Source organism: Callorhinchus milii, unplaced genomic scaffold (genome assembly GCF_018977255.1).
Source record: "Callorhinchus milii isolate IMCB2004 unplaced genomic scaffold, IMCB_Cmil_1.0 Scaffold26, whole genome shotgun sequence".
NCBI classification, from domain to species: Eukaryota; Metazoa; Chordata; class Chondrichthyes; order Chimaeriformes; family Callorhinchidae; genus Callorhinchus; species Callorhinchus milii.
This window is the reverse complement of record NW_024704767.1, coordinates 7499284-7521894: the sequence shown is the minus strand read 5'-3', so window position 1 is coordinate 7521894 and position 22611 is coordinate 7499284. Positions and strand designations below refer to the sequence as shown.

The following is a 22611-nucleotide window of genomic DNA, read 5'->3' as shown; positions in this document are numbered from 1 at the left end:
TTTGAGACGTCTCGAAGATGTGATGAGGCGCTATGTCAAATGCAAGGATTATTATTATTTTTATGATGATGTTGCATACACACGTGTGTATCTATATATATATATATATATACACTGTAGCTAAGAAAGAGAGAGAGAGAGCTGTCAACATCAGTCCAGAGAGAGAGAAAGACAGAGCTAGAAATAGAGAGAGAGAGAGAGAGAGATAAATAGAGAGGTAGAGATTTTTGACAGCTGGTAGTTGTAGAGGTAGAGCTGAGTGTGTTCCCTTCCCCCCCCTCCACTCCCCTCCCCCACTGCCCCTCCCCCCCCTCCACTCCCCCTCCCCCTCCACTCCCCCTCCCCCCCCACTCCCCCTCCCCCTCCCCCTTCCACTCCCCCTCCCCCTCCCCCCCTCCTTCCCCCCACTTGCCCCTGCGGACCACGTGCTCACACTGTCCAATCAGCGGCCCAGTGACGCTTGCGCCGGCGGAGCCGGGAGCCAATCGGAGCGCGGTCTCGGGGCTCGCCGCGCCGCCGCAGCTCTCGCGAGACCTGCCGAGCCGCCAGTCAAGGACCGGCCGAAAAATGTCCCGAATTTTCTCGAGGCGTCGAACGGCGGCGGCGGCGGTGAGTCTCCCCCGGCGGCGGCGGGGAGGGGAGAGAGAGGGGGAGAGAGGGAGGGGAAGGGGGGAGTGTGAGAGAGAGAGAGAGGAAGCGGCCTGTGGTTAGTTATCGAGTCCCTGGTCTCTCGGGATCGGGAGGCCGCCCCTCCCCCTCACCCCACCGGGGGGACAGGGACAGTCCGGCAAAGGCCCAGAGTCTGGCCTCCCAGCAGCCAGGCCTCACCCCAGCCTCGGGGCTTTGGTGACTTTCGGTCCGCAGTCGTTCCCGGGACGTCCTCCCGCCGACGTGAAAGGCGCTCTACGAATGGAATCTTCTTCTTGTTGTTGTTGTTGTTGTTGTTCAGCATCGAGAGTTGCAGAGGTCACTCCCGTCTCCTCGTCTCCATTCCCTCTTCCAGAACAGTCGGAGAGGAACAGGTGGCTGTCCTCTCGGGGTTTTTTTTTCTTTTCCGCCCCCAGAAATGATTCCCGATTTTTTAAAAATATAGATAGATATATACAATTAAAACGTTTTACATCTATATATATATATCTTTTTTTAAAAAAAAATCAACGTGTGATCTGCAGTTTGCCCCATCACTGTGTCACTTGTTTTGTGATGGGAATGACCTTTGGCTCCTCACTCACCCCCTCCATATGTCAGGTAAAGCTACTTGTGGGGTCCGAGGAGTGTCAGACTGGTGAGGCTGTCTGGGGTGAGGGTAGAGGACGCGTGTCCTATGGATTGTAAACCTATTGACATGAATAGATACGGGTCTCTTTCATACATTATGTGTCCCTCTACCCCCACCGCGACATACAAGGGAAATAATATTGTTGCACTTTCAGTGATTCATTCCAATGACATTGTTCAAAGTAATTCATTCATTGAGTTGCTCTGAAGTGCTACCAGTGTATATGCTACCAAAGTCCCACAAGCAGCAATGTGATTAGTGACCAATTAAACGGTTTATATTTTGCTGAGGAGGAATATTGGCCAGGACAGTGGGAGGACTTCATGCTTTTCCTTGAAATGGGGTCAGTTCATCTTAAATATCTGTGTGATGTATGTCACTGGATTATGCAGAAGGGAATTTATCCCAGTCTGCAGGCCAAGAATCCCCAAATAAATTTGGACACTTGCACCATGCCTGTTTGTGGGATACTGCCGTGTGCAAATTGTCTGCCAAGATCCCCCACAACATATGCCCTGTCGTACCTCTTCGCAGTGTGTCCCGTGAAGTGTTTTGAACATCTCAATGATGTGATGAGACACAATATCAAATGCAAAAATTATTGTTATGCAAGTAGTTTTATCCCCATTTAAAGAACCCTTTTGGGAAGAAAAACAAGTTGATGATGGTTCAAACAACTGCAGATAGCAAGTTCCAACGGTCAACTTGTGTAATTTTCAACTGAAGTGGTTTTGTACCATGTAATTTGAAGAGCAGTGATACTGGGTTTCACAACAGCTGAAAACTCTAGAGGCAGAATCAATCAGAATGTTTATAAGATTGATACTTGGAGAAAAAATGGGGAAATGGATTAAAAGATTTGCCTTAATATAATAAACTAATGGAACAGCCTCGATAGGCTGAAGGCCTCCTCCTGTCCAGTGTTCCTATTGTGATTGTACTGTATACACATTAGACCTTGCTGGCAAATAACAGCAGATTATTTTGCAATACATTTGTAGTGATGATAAGGGTATTGATCCACTGGTTGGAATGTTATGTTCAGGACTTGAAATATACTGAAATTTAATGTTAGCATTGTGTTGTTTGAATTCAGCTTTTGGTTTTGCACACTTATCAGTTACTGCCATGTAATCAATCTCATTTTTTTCATTTTAAAAGGCTAGTTCTGCAAATGTTCAGCTATAAAAGAAAAATCAGTTTGTGTAAAATAATAATAATAATAATCCTTGCATTTGATGTAGCGCCTTATGTCTTCAAGACTTCTCAAAGTACTTCACAGAATATACTGTAAAGTGTAGTGGTACAGTACAGATCTTCTTGTGAAGCCTTGGTTTTTACCTTCACTAATGCCTTGGCAAGATTATCCAATGAATAGATGGTATAATCTAATCACCTGAGCTGAGTTAATTGACTGCAGAATGGGCAGAAATAGGGCTGGTACAATTGGCTTTAGTGCCCCATGGGTAGGGAGGGGAAAATTAACTAGGTTTCCTAGTTGATATTTGACGCCCCCCCAGGAATGTCCGGTCCCGGTCTCAGGATTTAGACTTAGCTTCATTGCTCTCTGCAGTTTGAATAGTTTGCTACCACTTGCCAAGGTTCAAATATGAATAATGTCCACTTGGACAAGTTACAGCATGGCGCTATGGAACCTTAGCAAAGGAAAAAGGGGAAAAGAAGGATTCCCAATATCTTCTCTGGAGGGAAGGAGGGAAGAAACTAGGTAGTTGGAAGAAAAAAGTTGAAATAGAATAATTCCATTGTGTTTTAATTCTTCCACTTATTCATTATTTTTATTACTATAACCTTCCAATTTTGTTACGCAAAGAAAAAAACGAGTCTAAAAAGTATTAGTCCTGTAATATTGTAATGTGGAGTCCTGTAGCTCAGTGGTTAGAGCACTTGCTTTGTAAGCGAGACACCTGGGTTCAATTCCAGGCAGGGCGAAACGTTGGGCAAGTTTCCTTACTCCATACACCTAATAATAATCCCTCCAAAACAAAAAATAATAATATATTGGTCATTTTCAATCTATGACTGTTTGTAGGACACTGCTGTGCGCAATTGGCTGCCGCATTTCGCCCACAAATATACAGTCAATTCACTTTATAGTCTATTCTGTGAAGCGCTTTGAGACGTTGAGAAGACCTGAAAAGCACTATATCAAATGCAAGGATTATTATTATTATTAAAGAGCAGGAATGACCGATTCTTAGTAAAATGTTTTTACCTCCTTTTCATAGGTCAGTTATCTACACAGATTTCAGAGCACTCTGGTAATAGTAGAGCACAACAATGAGAAACTGACTCCCGTTACACTGAATGCCATCACAGCTGCCAAGCAGCTTGGCGGGAGGTGACCTGTTTGGTTGCTGGCACAGACTGTGCCAAGGTAAGAAATGTTTCTTTAACATACTGAATTTAAATTAAATTGTTAGTGTATTATGTGGTGTACTTTTTTTCCAGTACTAGAGCTAGATCAAAACCAACCGCAGCTTTACCTTGATGTTACACAGCGCTGCATTTGCTGAGATATCACTGTAGGAAATGTTAACTGATTAGTGCCAACACTTTCTTAGATCAGGCAGCATGAAGGCTGACTGAACCTAAACATACATGGTACTTGATAAAACTTATCTTTATTCAGTACCTGTTTTTCTCTGTGAGATTGTGTTTCCGGAAAGGGGCGAACACGGTTGATGGGAGTTGCTTTAAGTGTGCTTGGTTCATTAAGATTTTTCTGATGTATAAAATGTATCCATTTGATTAACAATAAATATATATGCATGACATGTGGTTCGCAAGTCTGAATGTTTGGCTAATAATTAACATTACTCTGTCCGTTCTATTTATCTTTACTTCTTGTGTGCAGTTTTTTTTCTCTCTCCAGTTGGTTTATTTATCCCACTTATTTTATTCAGCTTGGTATCATGGATGATGAGTGGAACCAAATCAAGTTAACCAAGGATATTCTATATGTCCATTGTTACAAAATCAGTTAATGTTGGCATAGACCTTGTCTTGTGCACTTAAAGGAACATTGAGTTAAAGAACTAAGTCACCAAGCAACCGGGTTACCCAAGCACTGCTGCTGCCTGCATGTCACTAGGCCAGATTATATTGATCACTGTTTGCATTTCAATTACAGGTGGCGGAAGAGATCAGTAAAGTGCAGGGTGTGAAGAAGGTGCTCATAGCTCAGAATGATATATTCAAAGGTTTTCTACCAGGTGAGAATAGACATCATCATACTGTTTGATCGCAAAGGAGCACCATGACACTTTTTTTGGTTGGTGGGGGACTATCATTATTATCTAACATGTGTGGAAACCCATCACTGTGTCTAAGCATATCCAAATCATTCTGAAAAATTAACATGGTAATTTCCCTATGTCTCTCTCCCTGGAGGTATACACCACGCTTACCCAATGATTTAGGCACAGGTTGGCAAGAACCGTAGCTCACGGAGTTTGTTAGGGTTCTGCTGGAATGTTGAAAATAAAAATAACAATTTTGAGTTATGAGTTGGTAAATTAAAGGGTTGAATGGTGCAACAGTCTGTTATAGTCACGTCTATAGTAATAACGTTAATCTGAGGTCCCATCTACCTGATCAGGTGGACTTTAAAGATCCCATTGCACTATTTGAAAAAAAGAAGGGAGCTTGACTGAAGGAACCCGGCCAACAATCCTTCAGCCAAAATTGGTCATTCACCTCGCACCTGTTTGTGGGACATTGCTGTGTGCAAATCGGCTGCCACATTTGCCTACAATTGCACAGTCACTACACTTCACAGTAAATTCTGTGAACCACTGATGTTTCAATGACGTCACAAGGTGCTGTATTACATGCAAGTATTATTATAATTTGGGGCCCTGTCCTTGAAAATGCTTCTTGCTTCTCTCTCATTGGGTAAGTTTTCAGTGCAGCTCTGCTTTTGTGGCAGCATTTGCAATGTGTTTTTCTTTTCTGTGTAATATGCATCCATTCACTCTCTCTTCATGTTGTGGGTCTAACATTCAACTTGCTGTATTGTTTACAGAGGAGCTCACTCCACTGGTGCTGGCCACACAGCAGCAATTTAAATTCACGCACATCTGCGCAGGGGCTTCTGCCTTTGGAAAGGTGAGTTAAATATCAACAAAGCATCAAATGATTCTTTGTTTTTTTTGGTTATGACATGTTGCTGTGCATTGAGATGAAGTTGCTTGCTGTGGCACTTACCTTGTTCACCTGTTACCAAGAAAGTCGATCAGGACCTCGTCTTACATATGTGCTGACTACACATTGCGATCTATAAGGTCTTGAAATGAAAAATAAGGAATATGGAGATACAGCTAGAAAGTGGGATTAATAAAAGAAGGACTGCTTAAAAAAAAGACTCATTTCAAACATGAAAATGTGCTTTACTCAATGTATCCAGATTACCTTCCAATCATTTCTGCATTTCCCAGCAACGGCCTTTGCTGTGTTCACCAGTGTACCACACTAACTAGTTTGGTTCATTGCCAAGTGTGTGGCTATAGAACCAAAGGAGGCCTCTTGCTCAGAGTACTTTACATTCTATAAATGGTTTGGGGCTTGAGTTTCTTTCAGTAATGCCTCTGAAGTGCTGCAACACTTCCTGTTGATTTTTTTTTCCCCTGCAATATTTCATGTTATTTTTGGAGCTGTCAGCTCACCGACTTAATGGTGCCTCAATTAAATTACAGTACATTACATAGTGCATTATATATCATAAGTTATGTTTTATCAAATTAGTCCTTCTTTCCCCACTCTCCTTGTGGGCTGCCATTTCCCACATTTCACAGTAATAGGCCAATTAGCTCTCCTTCCTACTGAAACATTAGATTTAATGCAGCTTTTCAGTGCGATAAAATTACTGTTTCACTGTTGATGAGTAAATGGAGATGTGAATCAGGATTAAAATATCTCATTAAGTAATGCATTTTAAAGTCTGTACTTCTATAAACAAAAATAAAAGGAAATAATGGTGTTTTGAACCCATGATATATTATCCACAAAATGGTACGATCGCAGATTTTGAATTCAAATTTTAAAAAATGTTTGCAATCCTGTCTGTAATGAACTATTTAATCTTGCATCTTAAACATTGGTGTTTCCAATCATTCTGCTGTAAAGGGCTCCTGTTAAGATCTTCTTCCTTCCCCTTGGTTCGAAAGTAGGGTTATAATTTGGAAACTGATGTCACTCTTTGTCAGCTCTTGTGCTCACCCACATCTGGACTGTTAAAGGAGATAGGGTACATTCAGCCACTAATGCAGAAGATGGTTATGGAAGAATGCGTTTGATGTTTTGTGGGGCTGTGTGTTTGGGAATTCCTGTGCTGGATGACATTGACTGCGCACAGAGAATCAGCTGACTCACTCTTTAGACAATGAACTGCAGTTTCTCAGAAGTGTATAGCCATTCATAAAGTGTTTGAATGCCCTTCTCCCACATCGTCCTGCTGATTTAACTGTCTTCAGAATTATCACTGCTGGGTATGTCGATAGATTTTATTCCTTCAATTAAAAAAAGAACTCTGATGGGGTGCTATATTGCCTTTTCATTTCTAATGATACAAGAGAGAAACTGCCCTGTCTGTTCCCTTCAATTAGAAACTTCATTTGGAGCTGGAAACCAATCGAGAACTCATCACGTGAGTTTATGTACAGATTGGGGATCTCTACTTTACACAATACTAAGTATTCTTGTATCAGAAATACATTTGTAAATTCAAGGATGACAGTGGGGGAAGTTTTCTTCCAAGTCGCCTTTTGCTTTTAATAGCAATTCCGTAAACAAGACCTCAAACTGTGAATGTCTATAGGTAATACAGTATGACATTGAGCGTAAGATACAAGCTGATGCACGTATTACCCCAAATAAAATATTAGGAGCTAAAAGTTAAAGCGATAGCTGTTGAAGGGGTAAATAGGGAAAAAAATATTTAGCTGCAAAATCGGTGACTAGTCTCAGGATTGTTAGCAGAAGAATTAAAGTTTTTAACTATTTGCCATTATGTCCTTACAGAATCTTGTTCCCAGGGTGGCTGCCAAACTCGATGTTGCCGCAATCTCTGACATCATTGAAATCAAGGCACCGGATACATTTGTCAGACCTATCTATGCAGGTAGGCCAAGATGAAATCTGTTTTGTTGGTTGATGTGTAACCAAAAACAATTAAGTGACTAGTAATTATTTTATCAACACTGTTTTATTGAAGTTACAAACTACTGTCTTTGAACCACTCCCAGAACCATTTATATTCCAGTGTAATTTGGACAAGGATCTGGCACAGAATGTGAGAAACCTGTCGACCTGAGGCGATCCATCACTCCATTATTTCTATCCATGACACTGCATCTATTATTTCCTTTTGTTAGTTTCAATTAACACCTGGAAAGAATAGAATAGTTGCCATCCGTAGCTTGTTCCTCTCCGTGTGTTGACAGCAGACTGGTGTACTGTTTCAATGATAGAAAAGTGACTTGTTTTTGTCCAGGGAATAGTGGGACTTGCTTTTGTGATTCCCAACAGTGGGATATGCTATGTAATGGAGCCAAAGTCGAATGAACAAGTTTTGAAAGGAAAGTGACTGTAGCATATTCAGATCTTAATATTTTGGGTCTTTAACTGTTTGTACCTCTTACCACAGTTGAAAATAATTTGAGGGAGGAATATGAATAGGAGTATTAAGGATATAGATGCATTTATCCCTATTCTGATTATTCTCATCCTGTACAGTGGCAATTTTTTTCTCTCTTGCTAAAAAACGTTCCAAGTCACTGCCCTGAGTGAAGGGCACTGTATAAATGCAATTTGTTGTTGTCCAATTCCTAAATCTTGCTGTTTTTCATAGGAAATGCCTTGTGCACAGTGAAGTCCAGCGATGAGGTGAAGGTTTTCTCGGTGCGAAGCACTGCTTTCGAAGCTGCTCCTACAAATGGAGAAACAGCGAGTTCTGAGCAAGGTGAGTGCTGCTGAACTTTCAATTGTTAACCATTTTCCATCATCTAAAGTTTTGATTTGCAATGCAATTTTTAAAAAAAGTTGTTTTAAAATGATTGAAAGTTATCTTTAAATGTTGTTTGTTTATTAAGGGCAATCAGGTAATTGGCTACTCATCTCATTGTGATCTGGGGTTCTGCTGGCCCAAATTAGCTGCTGTATTTGCCTGCAAAATAGCATTCGCTTTATTTCTAATTTTGTGCCGTGCTTTGAAATATTCTTTTACGTGCCGGGCACTGTATAAATGTAAGAGATTGCTGACTTTCGGTCTCCTCGTTCTGTTTTTCTGTTTAGTTTCTTCGCCTCCTGGAGCAGGGTTGTCTGAGTGGCTTGGACAAAGCCTATCTAAAAGTGACCGTCCAGAGCTGACAAGTGCAAAAACTGTTATATCTGGTGGTAAGGTGATTTTTGATGGTTTGTTAGCAAATATTCATGGTTTAGTTTATGTCAAACTAAATTCCTGTGTTTGCTACCAGTTATTTGGGAGCTTTTTAAATGTCTAAAACATTTCTCTCATTTAAATACATTTCCAAAACAGAACGACTGAATCTTTAATAGATTCCCTGTGAGTAGTAATGAAAATTTCCAGAGCATTCGGCAGTTACACGTAAATAATTTCTGTAATATTATCTCTGCAATCTAATATGCCACTTGCGTTGCCACAGAAGGTGTGAAGATGGAGCTTAATTTGATGGATCTAAAGTGGGGAATGACCAGATTCTTGCATTCAGCAGTCATTGTTCATTAGGACTTGTGCTGTCAATCAGAGAGTGTGACAGAGGTGTCTATAGAGTGCCCCTATCCACAAAAGCAATTATGTACACAGCACCTTGCTTTTGAATGACCTACTTCAGATTTCTTTGTGTTCCTAAACGATGAGGAGGCGTGTAAAATATGCTGAAGAATCTAATTTTATGTGCCAATCTGTATCTGGGGGATACATATTTAAGAAAATCACAAAAATTACAACTATAACAACTTGAATTTATGTAGTGCCCTTCACATAGGATAGCATTTCAGAGCACTGTAAATGAAATGGAAGGTTTGAAAAAAAATCTTTACACAAAGGGTGGTGTGGAATTCGGAACACAAACCATCGTTGAAGCAGACACCAAAAAGCCTTTTAAATGGGAATTGGGTACACAAGAATATTAAATTATTTGCGGAGCGAGCAAGAGAATATCCCATGGGAATATGTTCCTGTTGTCACATTGAAATGATATTTTGACTATTTAAATTTTAGCTTCAGGAAAAAAATGAATTCCATTAAAATTTCTTCTCAGATTTAAAATGGAGGCCCTGTCCATGCAAACTATTTGCTTATGAGCTAGGTATTGGGACAAAGTAAGAGTAGTTTCAAACTAAATAACATTTCACTCATTTGTCTGCAGCTCCTAGGATGGTGAATCTGATTTTCTTTCTCCTCATTTGTCATATATAATGTATACATGTCTATTTAGACCATTACCAGAAGATTAAAAAGCTACTATTGATCCTCTTATACAGATCTTGCATTTTCATATATATTGTTGGGTTTAATATTGGTTACCAGGTCGTGGACTGAAGAGTGGGGACAACTTCAAATTGCTCTACGACCTGGCAGACAAGATGAATGCTGCAGGTAAGTGCATTGCCTCCCACTGTAGGTGAATTTAGTTTCTTATCTTAATATTTGCTGCTAGTTTCCCCTGATGGCCGAATGGGTAATGCATGGTGCAGTATGATCCACACTGGAGAATCGTAGTTTGAAATCCTGCTGAGTTATTTGATCTCAGCTAGGTCAGCAGTCAGGACTGCAATCTGCCTCAGTCCCCCCACCCCTGCTTAGTGAGGGGAAAATAAGCCACAATTCCCACTTCTGATGGAGGAGAATGTTTTACAGAAATTTATATCCTCATCCCTCCCGTCCCTCCACGCTGCTATTTAAACTTCTCACAATTCGGTTACCTCATTCCTACATTTATCTCTTTGTTACTACCTCTGATGAGCATATTGACTAGCTGGACTAAGGTTCCATGAGAGGCGTCCCTATGGTGCACTTGTTTTCTTTTTTGGCAAACTGCACTCTTGAGTCATTACATGAACTTTGCGTCGATTCCTTGAAGAAGCAGATGATCTGTTCCCAGATTCCTGTGGCCGTGGCTGTTCAGCTAGCCTGTGAGAGAAGACCGAGCTAAACAAGTCTGTGATAACTACCTTTGAGGTTTTTGTCATTTCCCCCTTTCCAGAGTTCGAGCTTCTGTTCACACTTGGTTTCAAGGCTTGCGATGAGACCTCGCTGCATGGGGTAACTTGGTCGGACAGCGTCACTTGGTGTTGGATCACAGTAGATTTGGAAATGATCCAATTGGCTGTCTGTGTGAAACACTAATACTGCTGGCAATATAAAAAGAAAATCTGAAACCTGGAATTCTAAACTAAATCACAAGTTCTGGAAATTAGTTAACAGGAGGTCAGGCAGCATCTAAAAGAGAAAGATTGTAAAGGTTTAGAGCTTTTAAGGGATGGACTGTCAGAGCCTAATGATGTCAGTGACAATGTGTGCATGTGGCAAGTGATGAATTGGAAGTTGACCGTGGTAAACTGGCTCATCAGAGGTACCGTGTTTCTGATTACTGCAGGCCGCAGGCTCACAGAATACGCTGTTCTATACCTGGAAGCTACAATGTGTTATGACAGTTCCTGTGGTTTCTGATAATGTAATGATGATACTATTATTATCTATTGCAGTTGGTGCATCACGAGCCGCTGTGGACGCAGGATTTGTACCCAATGATATGCAGGTTGGACAGACCGGCAAAATCGTAGCCCCTGTAAGTACAGCATTTGGACTGGAGTTACTGTGTGAAGTGACCAGTTTTGATTGAATGTAACTGATATTTTGGCAGGATAATAAACATGAGTTCTTGGTATTGAGATGGTGGTACGCCAGTAAGTGAGCATTATAGCATTATGTTGAAAGAAGGTATATCTTTAGAGTATGTCTGCAGTCTTCTCCCTTTCTCTTATAAGTGCTGACTTTCACTAGCCCAAGTGGCCTTGCCCATGTACACTATCCAGGAGGAACTGGATAATGATCAGGAGCAGAAAACCACGGCTTATTTTCTATTACCTTTCCTAGTCTGGGTGACGAGGGCCAATTGTAGCACTTCCGATTGCTGTCTGGGTAAGATCAAAAAATGCAACACCATCCAGGAATTGGCCTATATGGTTTAGTACAAAGCTTCAATCCACTGGGCCGTTAAGTTGAGTGATTTCTAACACCAAAGGAATTTCATATTTGACCGTGCATTCATTTTAATCATTTTCTGTACAGCACTAGCTGGACTATATATAGTGCTCTGGTCAGGTCGCACCTAGGATACGGCATACAGTTCTAGTCACCTTAAAAGGGTTGCTCAGGCCCTAGAGGCAGTGCAGAGGAGAGCAACGAGGGTGGTCCTCATTGTTAGCGGAATGAGCAATGATTAGACAAGCTTGGGCTCTTCAAACTTGAGAGAAGATGACTCAGAGGGGACCTTGTTGTGATGTTTAACATTTTAAAATGGATTAAAAAGTAAAGAGAACATTTGTTTCGAGTTGCAAAGGACAATTTCAGGACATATACCCGGACGTTTTTCTTCCCTAGAGGGTAATCCACAACTGGAACAAGTTGCCTGCAAGCCTGGTTGAGACCAAGACATGGGACTTGTTTTTTAAAATAAAAGCTTGATGCTGTGAATGGAAGGATAGTAGGATGGGCATTCTGGAGGGACGAGACCAGAAGGCCAAAGGGCCTTCTTCATTTGAACTAATGTGATCTTGCGAATTGTGTTGTAATAATGTGTTGTGAGACTGACTCATGTTTCTTGGTTGAATGTATACTGACTTGCATGCTTACATAGCCTGTCATGCACCTTTAACAAGGTCACATGCCTGTGCCTTTTTGCTGTTCAATCTCTGTTAATGCTGCTGTAATGGACAGTTGGATAGTGCAGGAGGCTTGTGCAACCCCACCATTCCTCTCCCAATCCATTTGCAAATATAATTAAATGAGAGGTTTGTTGAATTGTACAAAAAACTCCTCCTTTATAAATGGTAGTTAAGTTTCACAGCAGCTTAGCACTATGTTATTGCAAGTTTCTTGCGATCCAGTTCAGTATACGATTGAACTTGAGCGATCCAGAGAATGAAGTAGACAAATTTCATGTATTCACAATCGAGCATTTGCCTTAGGGGTATAAAGCTAATTAGTTGTGCGGATACTGCCTTCAGAGCAGTAATTCAATGATAAAAAATGTACACGCTGGGAAGAGTTTAATGCTCAAGCAAATTGTGCATTGTGCATGTAGGCACTGGAGTATTTGAGTTGGTATTTTATTCCCCAAAGGTTGACAGTAAGATGTTTCACTCTGTGTGTTCCAAAGATGACTGCGATGTAGAGGTTCCATTAACTAGGAATTCAGGGTCACGGGGCTCCCAGTTTGAATCAAACACTTTAAAATTTAACAAAGTGGGTGGGTACTGGCCAAGGCTCTTCCTTTTGATATCCTCTCTGCATCCTATTTTTGCAACATTGCTAAAATCTTGTTTAAATGTAACTATGGAAGGAAGCAGCACAAATGTGCTTTTTATTTTCCGATTGCACAAGGAAGTTGTGATTGACAACTAGAATATGGCACCTATCCCATCTTAGTTCAGAATTTAAAAATTGTGAAATAAGTATTTATAAAAATATATGATTTGTTAAACATTTGCATTACAGAATTTTCTTGCAGTTATTATGCTGCATGTCGAGTCTGCTTGTTGTAAAGCACCTTAGCCCACTATGATATAATCATCTCCCTTGTTGGAAATAGTGTAGCTCTGGAGGAAGCTGCAGGTTCTCTTTGGTGCTTATGTCGTTTGTACTTCAGCAGAATGCATTTAGTAACAATGCCTCTGGCAGTGATATGTTCTTAAGCGTGCAGTAAATGCAGTGACCGATTGTGCCTCTGCAAAATAATGCATACCTTCCAAAGGGTTAATTGTTCAGCGTTCAACTGGCTCTGAACTTCTGAATCTTTCATTTAATCTTCCATTAAAGATGTTGGACGTTGTAGAGTTTTGCCTAAGGAGACCTAGAGACTTTCACTGCCACTGCAGCTAAAGCTCTGAATGGTTCACGAGACCCATAAGTGCAGAAGAGTAATGTGCATTGAGAGTAAACCAAGCCTCTAATCACAGAAGTGCCTATATTGCTCAACAAAATGTAGGTGGAATTATTTTGCTCTCTGGATATAGTTTTTTTCAGTGCTTGCAGAATTTTAAGTTAACTCAGTTCTTGACAAGATGCACAGCATGCCTTAATGTGAAGTTAAAACCTGGATTGTTTGGTGGGTAAATGTGGACAATTTATTTGGCTAAAATGTCAGTTGGTGCTCTTTTGAAGAAAAATTGATTTTAATGAATACAAATTAAAAAGTTTTTAATTTTAGAAACACATTTTTTCATTAATTCAGAACACACTGCAAAATGAGAGATGACAAACATTAGAAGAAAATTCTTTATTGTCGTCCCGAATGTGGCGCCTGTCTGGTCCATGCAGTTCCATTGAAATCAAAATAACTTTGCCATTGGTAATAATTACATTTCTCAAGTCTTTTTTTAAAAAGTTGCACGTAAATTAAAATTGTCTTTCAGTACCTCGGACGTCCACTGTTCCTGTTTATTACTGCTGAGAATCCTTAATTGTTGCTGGTGCATTTTAAAATGAGATTAAGGATCAGGCTGTGGACTTCCAAGTTCCTGACTGCAGCATTTGAGGTTTAAAATATCTCATGGTCTTAGGTTTAAGACCATTGCCTTAAAATTTAAGATATTGATATTGGAAAATTCTTATCTTCAATCTAATTTGGAACAGAGTTTTTCAGTTCTTAAAAACTGCGCAACACTGGCTCCCAAATGAGATTAAATTATTTTTCCTCCAAAATTCTGCACCTTCTTAAATGTTAAGATAATGGTCTTAAATTACATTTTATTTGGTCTTCAAGTTAAGACCATAAGGCATTTTGGCTTCTGTTCCTTAAAAGAAGAATTCTGGTGTGTTACTTTTCATAAGTCACCAAGAGTTCCAAGGGCATGAAATCCACCTACATTTTCAAACTTCCCTTTCTGAGACTCTACTTGGTAACTCTCTGAGACTGTAGCTAACATTAGCAACTCTTGGCACATTCTGAATATGTATTGCAATGAAGATTGTCCTTTCAAGGCCTTGAACAATCGATTTTTTTTGTTTCTTCTCCAACTTCTATACCTAATAAAGAGAGTGGATAGTTCGGGTGGAATGAAGATCCATTGTTTCAAGTGCAAGATTTCATCAACATATGAGGCATTTCTGAATGTCAATCATACAAACATTCTTTGCATAGATCAAAGTTGTTTCTTATTCTCCAAGCAAGCTGAAAAGAGATTGGTTTATTAAATCAATACATAATTGACTCCAAAGTGAGAGGGAGTTTTTTTTGTAATAACCCTAAACTCTTATCTATACTTTCTGTGGTGGTAGCTGACCTCTCCTCTAAAAGGTTACCTATCTAAAAAGGCCACTGGTCGTTTCAAGCAGATTTATTGATCTCGAAGAGGATTTGATCTTGCCCAATTGATCTCCTGGATAATAATTGCATTCTAATGAATGGAAATGGTTTTGCACGTGGATGCTAATCAATCTCAAGTGGGATTTGATTTTATGAGAAAGAATCCTGCATTGGCAGCATTGCATTTCCTGTTTTCCACCCTCCTAATAATAATCATCCTTAAAATTAACCTTTTCACTAAATGATGCTTGTTTTAAATTGATAGTCTATTTGTGTTGTTGTCCATTTTAGATATTAAAAGACATCCTTGTGCAGTTGTACAGTATATTGATGGGATGGAGGGTGAAGTTTTCAGAAGCATGAATGGTAAATAGAAAAACTATTTCCACTGCTCAGCAAGGCAGTAGCAAGAGGGCATCAATTGAGCATTATGACCAGAAACAAAAGGGTCAAGTTATATTATTTTTAATACAGGGTCATCCAAATGTGGAGAGTTTTACTGCAAATGTCAGTTGAAACTGGACATAACATTTAAATAGGCATTGGCTGAATTTCTACGGGTAAATAATAGAAATAGAGTCAGTAACTCCATTTGTGGATCAAGCACCAGCACAGAGATAATGGACCGAATGGCTTTCTTCTGCGATGTAAACTTTCTTGATTCTATGAGAATAAGTCCCATGTGATTCAGGTTTAGTAGTACATCATGTTCAGCATGGAAAACCTTGAATGAACAGCCAAATCACTTTGAAAGACCAACAGCTAAATCTATAATCGGGAAAAGAAAGTTTTACCTTTTCATAGGGATTCTCCATTGATGGCATGTACTGTTAGCGTATGCTGGTGGTCCCTAAGGCATTTTAGGAGCACATGAACACCCCATTCTGAGCTACTTCCTCCTTGTGACTTGGTGCTGTTTGCTGTTGTCAGATCATGAGTTCTTCTATTTTCCACTTGCTGTAACATTCACTGTCGGATACCCCGTACAGTTTCATTAGAAGGCAGACTCAGTTAAATGCTGTTAATCAACTTGCTTTTGATCGTTTTATTTTCCTCATCCCAGAATACACTCAGCGTATGTTTAGAAAAAAAACCTTGATTTATTTAAATACAAATTTATAATCAAGGTTCTTTCAGGTTTGCAAAAATTGAGATCTGGAAAATGCAAATTCCATGATGATTCCACACTTCCACCTTGATTTCCTTTTATTCTTCAATATTTCTAGAAAAAATTGTCTATAATTCGAAGGCAAATGCAAGATGACTAACTTTATACTTCACTGGGGTGATGGTTTTATGGCCAAGCTCAGTTTATCAAAAGTGTTGCACTGAATCGGCAATAAGAATTTTGTTTATCCCAATCCCCCTCCCTCATGGATACATGTTAAGTTTGAAAGAGCAGTGTATATTTTAAAGGGTTACCTAAAGTGTAACAAGTTTATATGCTGTATAGCCCATGCCCTGGAAGAAATTTAGTGTGTAATTTATCCATATTTATTGCCTGTGTAAATGCAGATCTTTTGGGTTTTAGGCTCTTCATTTCCCCCTTGCTCACTTTTCACCTCACTACATGCCATTTCTAAGGCTCCAGTTGTGTTTTAATTAATTCTTTTCTCAATTATTTGCCTTCCAGCATTGTAAATATTATTGATTTTTAGCAATGATAATTTATTTGCGTTGGATCACCAAAAAATGAATATTGATGTTCACAGACTTTCATCACATTCAGTCAAGACTATTCATAACCCATTTGTCATCATGAGTTTATAGCATACAGCACCACCCCTGAGTATGTTCTGTGAAGAACGCATTAGTATAGTGTGAGCTGGGAATGGAGATCAAGTGCTTAGATGGTTTCAAATACAAGATGGCATAAGCTGGGTCTGCCGAAGTGGGCAATTCTGAGACTGGGTGCGGTGGGCTGTGTGATACACCAGTGAAGTGTGAACACATCCAGTTGAGTTAATTTCCTTACTCCACTCTGATTGACTTGAGCAAACAACTTGTGTTCTAACATCTGAAATGACACTCATTGAGGGACGTGTTAATTTCCCCATCACTTTGAGTATTTAGTGACCGAAACAGCAGGTGTTTGTGCACTACTGTTGAGTGGCTGAGTATGGGGATTGGATTCGCTTGCTGGGGGAACAGGCCAAGCTTAGCAAATTGTTATGCCTTCCATTTATATTTTTTAAAAACATATATATACATATGAAATCTGTTTGCTGAAGGTACTTTGCTCCAAAACAAACTTCCTAGTGACTGTTTGTACGCAGTTGGGATTCTGTAAATGTCTCGCTTCCCTACTGCCTTCTTTTTAAAATAAGTCTCACCAGATTGACAGACTTTTTGATACTGTAATATCTGGTCTGGCTTTTAACTCTCCGAGAGCCATGTTCACAAATTGATGCTCTGCTCCTTTGGGGTTTCTGCAAAAACATTAAATCGGCCTGAAATATTCATATGTGAGTGCATTTAGCTGAGAGCAATTGATGTGCTGCTCCCCGGAGGCCAAAAGGGAACCGTGCCAGGCCTCTCACTCCATCAGACACCCTAAGTGCTCATCTTAAGAGTAATTACACGGTCTCCCTGATCAAAGTGTGGAAAATCTTAGATTGGGAGGGATAAATGCAGATCTGGCATAGTACACATTCAGTGTTCTTGAAATCTGCTTTCTTTTTAAATACATATAATACATACATATAAATGTTTCGACCAGTTTGCTTGTTGAACTGCGGTACAGTATAACCAAGGTTTATTTTATCTATATCTGCTGTAAGTGCAGCTTTGCCTTTTTTTCAACTCAGGTTTGGAAATTGGCAAGGCATGTTTGCATTGTTTGGTGAAGGGAATAACTGCTTTTCCACAATGTAAATGCAAACATGTTTAATTTGTGCCACAGCAGTCATTGTTCCCGCTTCATTCTCTTTGCTGCACTATTCATGGCCGAGTCTTGAGCTACCATTCCCCTGTCCAATATAACTCTTAAAAGCATTTTGCATTGGTTTCTCTCTCTCTGCCTTCAAAAACTTAAATACTGTATATAGCTCTTCAGCTAGACCTTTTGTCAACATCTTTCAAAATCTCTCATTGTCCAGCCTGGTGTCCACTACTATATTTTTGGATTACTTTAGGACATTCTTTTGTATGAAAGGTACTGTATAAATACAAGTTGATGCAATGCCCCTTTCTGGTGACGTGAATGTGTGGGTGTTGTGTGAGGACAGGAACCGGCTCAAACTCGGTCCTGGCTGCCTGCTGGAAGTGGACTGAATTTCTTTAACAGCAAAAGCCAGCATTTACATTTTCCACATCTTTCTATTTAACAAAGCGTATGTTTTATGAATGCAGTTTCAAGTAAATTGTATTTTGGACAGGGTGAGTAACTTTATTTTAATAATAATTTGGTTTAACCACATCACTTTGTTCATTTTTTCAGTGAATGATCCCTCTGTTAAGAGTTTTGCATTCTGTAAACAGGGTCAGTTATAAGAACTAACAAACAGTTCTGGAATACAGTGAAACTTTTCATTCAAATCATTTGGAGAACTGTGATTTCAGGAACAGTTGGAAGAACATGTTACAAGTTTTGTCATACATTTTATCTGGCTATGACCAGTTGAACAATGAAAACCTATTTTAAAAATCTGCTAAATTTTGAGGAACAGTCAATTATAGCATTGACTTGTGAAAAGTCTCTTGAAATAGTGACCAGGATGGTTGGATGGAAGGGAATGACATGGTTGTCTGTGTAAGCATTGGGGACTCAGTGTACAGGTGCTAAAACATCTTTGTTTTTCTGCTTCTTTCCCCCTCCACCTGCTCAAACAATGCACATTGTGTCCACTTGATAAAGGTTTTTCTGCAACCCTAGTTTCACTGCCTAAAGTTCTTCACTTTGTAGCCTTGCCTAAGCAGTAAAACCCACCGAGTGGAGACAGACCTGTTTGAATGATGGGCAGCTCAGATACTTGCATCTGTGAAATCTTTTATTTTTGACATGAGCTCACCTACCTTGAGTAGCTTAAATTAATTCTTTTCAGTTGTTGTATTTTTAGAATATGAATATGGAAATATTGTGGGGTTATCTAGAATAACCACTCTGCATTTTATCTGCACCAGGCTTCGGGACCACATCACTCCCACCCTCGCTCGCCTCCACTGGCTCCCCATCCCCCAGAGGATTGATTTCAAGATCCTCATCCTCACCTACAAGGCCATTCATGGCCTCACTCCCTCCTACCTCTCCAACCTACTATCCCCCTACCTACCTGCCCGTACCCTCCGTTCCTCTGGCTCCGGTCTGCTCCACGTCCCCCGCCCCAACCGCCCTACCATCGGTGGTCGGGCCTTCAGCCTCTCAGCCCCCAGGCTCTGGAACTCTATCCCCCAGTGCCTTCGCCTTGCTTCCTCCCTTTCCTCCTTCAAGGCCGGTCTCAAAACCTTTCTCTTTGACCGTGCCTTCAGCTCCCCTCTCGACTCTCTTCCCCCTCCTCGCTCCCTCCCTTCCCTCCCCTCACCCTGACCATTTCCCCCCTCCTCGCTCCCTCCCTTCCCTCCCCTCACCATTTCCCCCCCTGCTCGGGTCATGACCCAACTGTGCAGCGCCTTGGGACGTCCTCCTGACGTGAAAGGCGCTTTATAAATGGAATCTTGTTGTTGTTGTTGTATCTAGTTCCTCTAAGATCCATTGAGGCACTCCTGTATTATAAAATTAAATCACAACAATCTCAAGTAATAATTAACAAACCTTATTTGATCTCTCTATCACACTATATTAAACATTTAGTTTACAATATAATCTTTTTCTTTACTTAAGGTCCTGTGAGCTTTAAAGTAGTTATGATTTAGGTAATTGTAACAAAGCGCAACAATAGTGCATGGCTGGCCTTGGTATCTATCCTCCATAGAGAATTGTTCTGGATGTATGTTTAGATAATACAAACAGTCACGCTGTTACTGTTAGAATCCTAATGGCCCAAGGTGAATAAACTGGACTACAGTGATGAGGTTCTTTTCAGTGGAGAAAATATGAGCATATTCATTGGTTTTATTAACTTTCAAAGTCGAAGATATGAACCTTAGTCAAACCACTGTATTACATTGAACATTTCATTCTCCTGATCAACACACGTAGGAACTTTAATTTACTGTTTGGTCATAGCTTTAACTGACTCTCTAAGGAATTACTTTCCGGCAAAAGCATTTGCACTTTTTTAATGTTTCTCAGAGAGAGCAAGCTGAAGATGAATAATGTTGAATGCATTGCAGTCGATTTTAATATATCATCTCATCCTATTGCTTATTTTTTGATTGACAGCAGGAGATTAATTAAAACCTTTTGTGCATTGCACATTCTATCAGAACTGCCATCTTGTACTCCTCCAGCATCCCAATAGATTAACTTAAGATCCTTGTCCTGACCTTCAAATGCATTTATAGTCCTGACCCTCAATATTCCTCCTTCTATTCTCTGCTCTTCAGATACTAATCGACTTGTTCCTCATTCCTTCTGCCACACCATCGGTGGCGAGTCTTCAAACATCATGCCTTTCCTCTCTAGACCTCTCCCCAAATTCCCTTTGTCTTGTGCTTCTCCTTCTGCCATCAAAACCTTTATAAAATCTTATTCACTGTATGTTTTGTGCACATTAATTTTTCTTACATCTCCTTGCCTCTGAACTGTGAAGGTCCTTTTTACCTCTGTGAAGTGTTTTCGAAACATTTAGAGTGCAAGTTGTGCTATGTAGAAATATATTTGCTTTACTCTTTGATGATCAGCATGTTTTTATTTAATCTGTTCACAGGACCTCTACATTGCTGTTGGGATTTCGGGAGCGATACAACACCTAGCGGGCATGAAGGACAGCAAGGTAATGGAAACAGTTTTGAAATGCATTTTTCAGGTAATGTGTTTGGGGGCGATCTCACTGTCGAGAACCTTGTAACAATAAAAGAGATGACTTAACCTTCCCCTTCCACCATTCCCATTTTTTCTATGTGTTGGCAATGCTTTTTTTGTGCATATTGAGTACTAGTGAGATTACTTAGTACCGTACTGGGAGGAATTGCCTGATCTTTACAGTCAAAGGTGCAGATTGGATTATTAACTGAAGATACTTCAGGCATTGTTGTTTGAACTCTCACTAATAATTCAGCTGTTAGATACGGCAGGGTCTGGTTGGGTTTAGTAATTCCTCCCAGCTCTTAGGTTTTGTCAAACTTCACTTAATTCTTTTGCATTTCTGAGGTGTATTGATGCCGACAATAATCCTTTAATTTGTCTATTCAGCAAAGTGATCCTTATTGTGTGCACCTTGATGGTGAGTGTTCCCGTGCTATTTTGATAGCAGTGGGCATCACAGTCTGATCATTACCTGACATTTACCCATACGGATCTCTTGGTGGGAGTGGGGGGGGGGGGGGGGAAGAGGAAGGAAAGAGAATGGGTGATGGATGGTGATCAAAGAGGGAGCTCTGACTGATTTTTTTTCTTCCCTCTTACCTTGATTTTTGGTTTTGTGCCCTTTACTATTGCCCAGACCCAGATCAATCAACTCACCATAGACTAGAAATCAAACCTGGGATTGTGGGATGTGCCTGGTTAATGCTGCACTCAGTAAGGCCTTTGTCACTCCCCCAAACTTATTTATATATTTCCACAAGTGTTCACACTGTTCTATTTTTTACTTTTCCTTCCCAATGTGTGGTTTATGTACGATTTCTTTCAGCTTCCTGTTTCATATGACCACAAGTGTCTCTTTGCATTCCAAACAGTGTTGCATTATTAATGCACGCTCTCTTCACTGTATAATGAATTTATCTGAATCTCATCTGATGACCTCACGTTCCAAGTAGCGCTTCCAGTTTTCACATTAAAATTGAATTTATTCAACAGTTTAGAGATCTGTCACATTAATTCAGACCTAACAGCGTACAATATAAATTATACACTGAGTCTATCACACAATAAAAGTAGATTCCTACCTACTTGAGCCCATTAGCGCACTTGTACAGAAATATACTGAAACCAGCTTTGGGTCAATTAACTCATTATTAATAGAGGTTTTGGGGTGTCTCAAAAAAAGGAATAAAATAGTATTTTTTTGTTGGAATCAACACTTGATTTAAAAGTTGAAAGACGAATCTTCTGGATGTCTGAACTTAGTGCTGTGATTTGAAATGTTGCTGTGCTTCTGCTTTCCGAGAATGATTCCGAGAATGAAGTGTGCCAGCAGTGGTTTAATTGATTTTTTTAAAAACAGTGAACTGTACATGCAGATCCACTGACTTCTAAGGGGCAGGAAGAACGCTCGTTTGGCGGCTTGGATTATGAGGAGAAAAATAGTCTAGACTCTCCTGGTTGCCATCCAGAGACCCCTCATGCAAAGTGTGTACAGAGTGAGAACAGGAACGAGCTCCATTGATTTCCCCTACTTTTCTCTCCTCCGCCTTTCCGAGTTGACTGCCCAGCTTGACGCTCACTAGCGAGGCTCATACTAGAATAATAGGCAAAGTACCAGAGGGCCGTGAGAGCCTATGGAACTGTACTGCAGTAGGAGCTGGTACAGTTAGGCGAGGTTAGGTGGAGGGCAGAATATTGGCCCCAAATTTGCATCAGTGAACGATGTGTAAATACCAACTCCAACCTTCGCCGACCAATAAAATAATCCTGGGAGGAGTATGCAGGAAACTCCATCGCCGTTTCCTGCTTCGCCAAAAAAAAGCACTTCTGTGCAAAAAAAATTCCTGATTTTGTAA

At 40.2% G+C, this 22611-nt stretch overlaps 1 protein-coding gene across 1 annotated transcript in view; it reads left to right on the top strand.

Moving 5' to 3' along the window:
* Positions 1-506: 506 nt before the first annotated feature.
* The window catches only part of etfa (electron transfer flavoprotein subunit alpha), a 30361-nt gene continuing 8256 nt past the window's right edge, over positions 507-22611 (top strand). The window contains 11 exon segments of the mRNA XM_042344083.1: positions 507-609; positions 3526-3631; positions 3634-3674; positions 4431-4512; positions 5325-5407; positions 7319-7418; positions 8148-8258; positions 8591-8692; positions 9849-9917; positions 11027-11109; positions 20658-20723. Of these exon segments, the coding sequence (XP_042200017.1) occupies positions 568-609; positions 3526-3631; positions 3634-3674; positions 4431-4512; positions 5325-5407; positions 7319-7418; positions 8148-8258; positions 8591-8692; positions 9849-9917; positions 11027-11109; positions 20658-20723 (885 nt within the window). The 5' untranslated portion in view covers positions 507-567.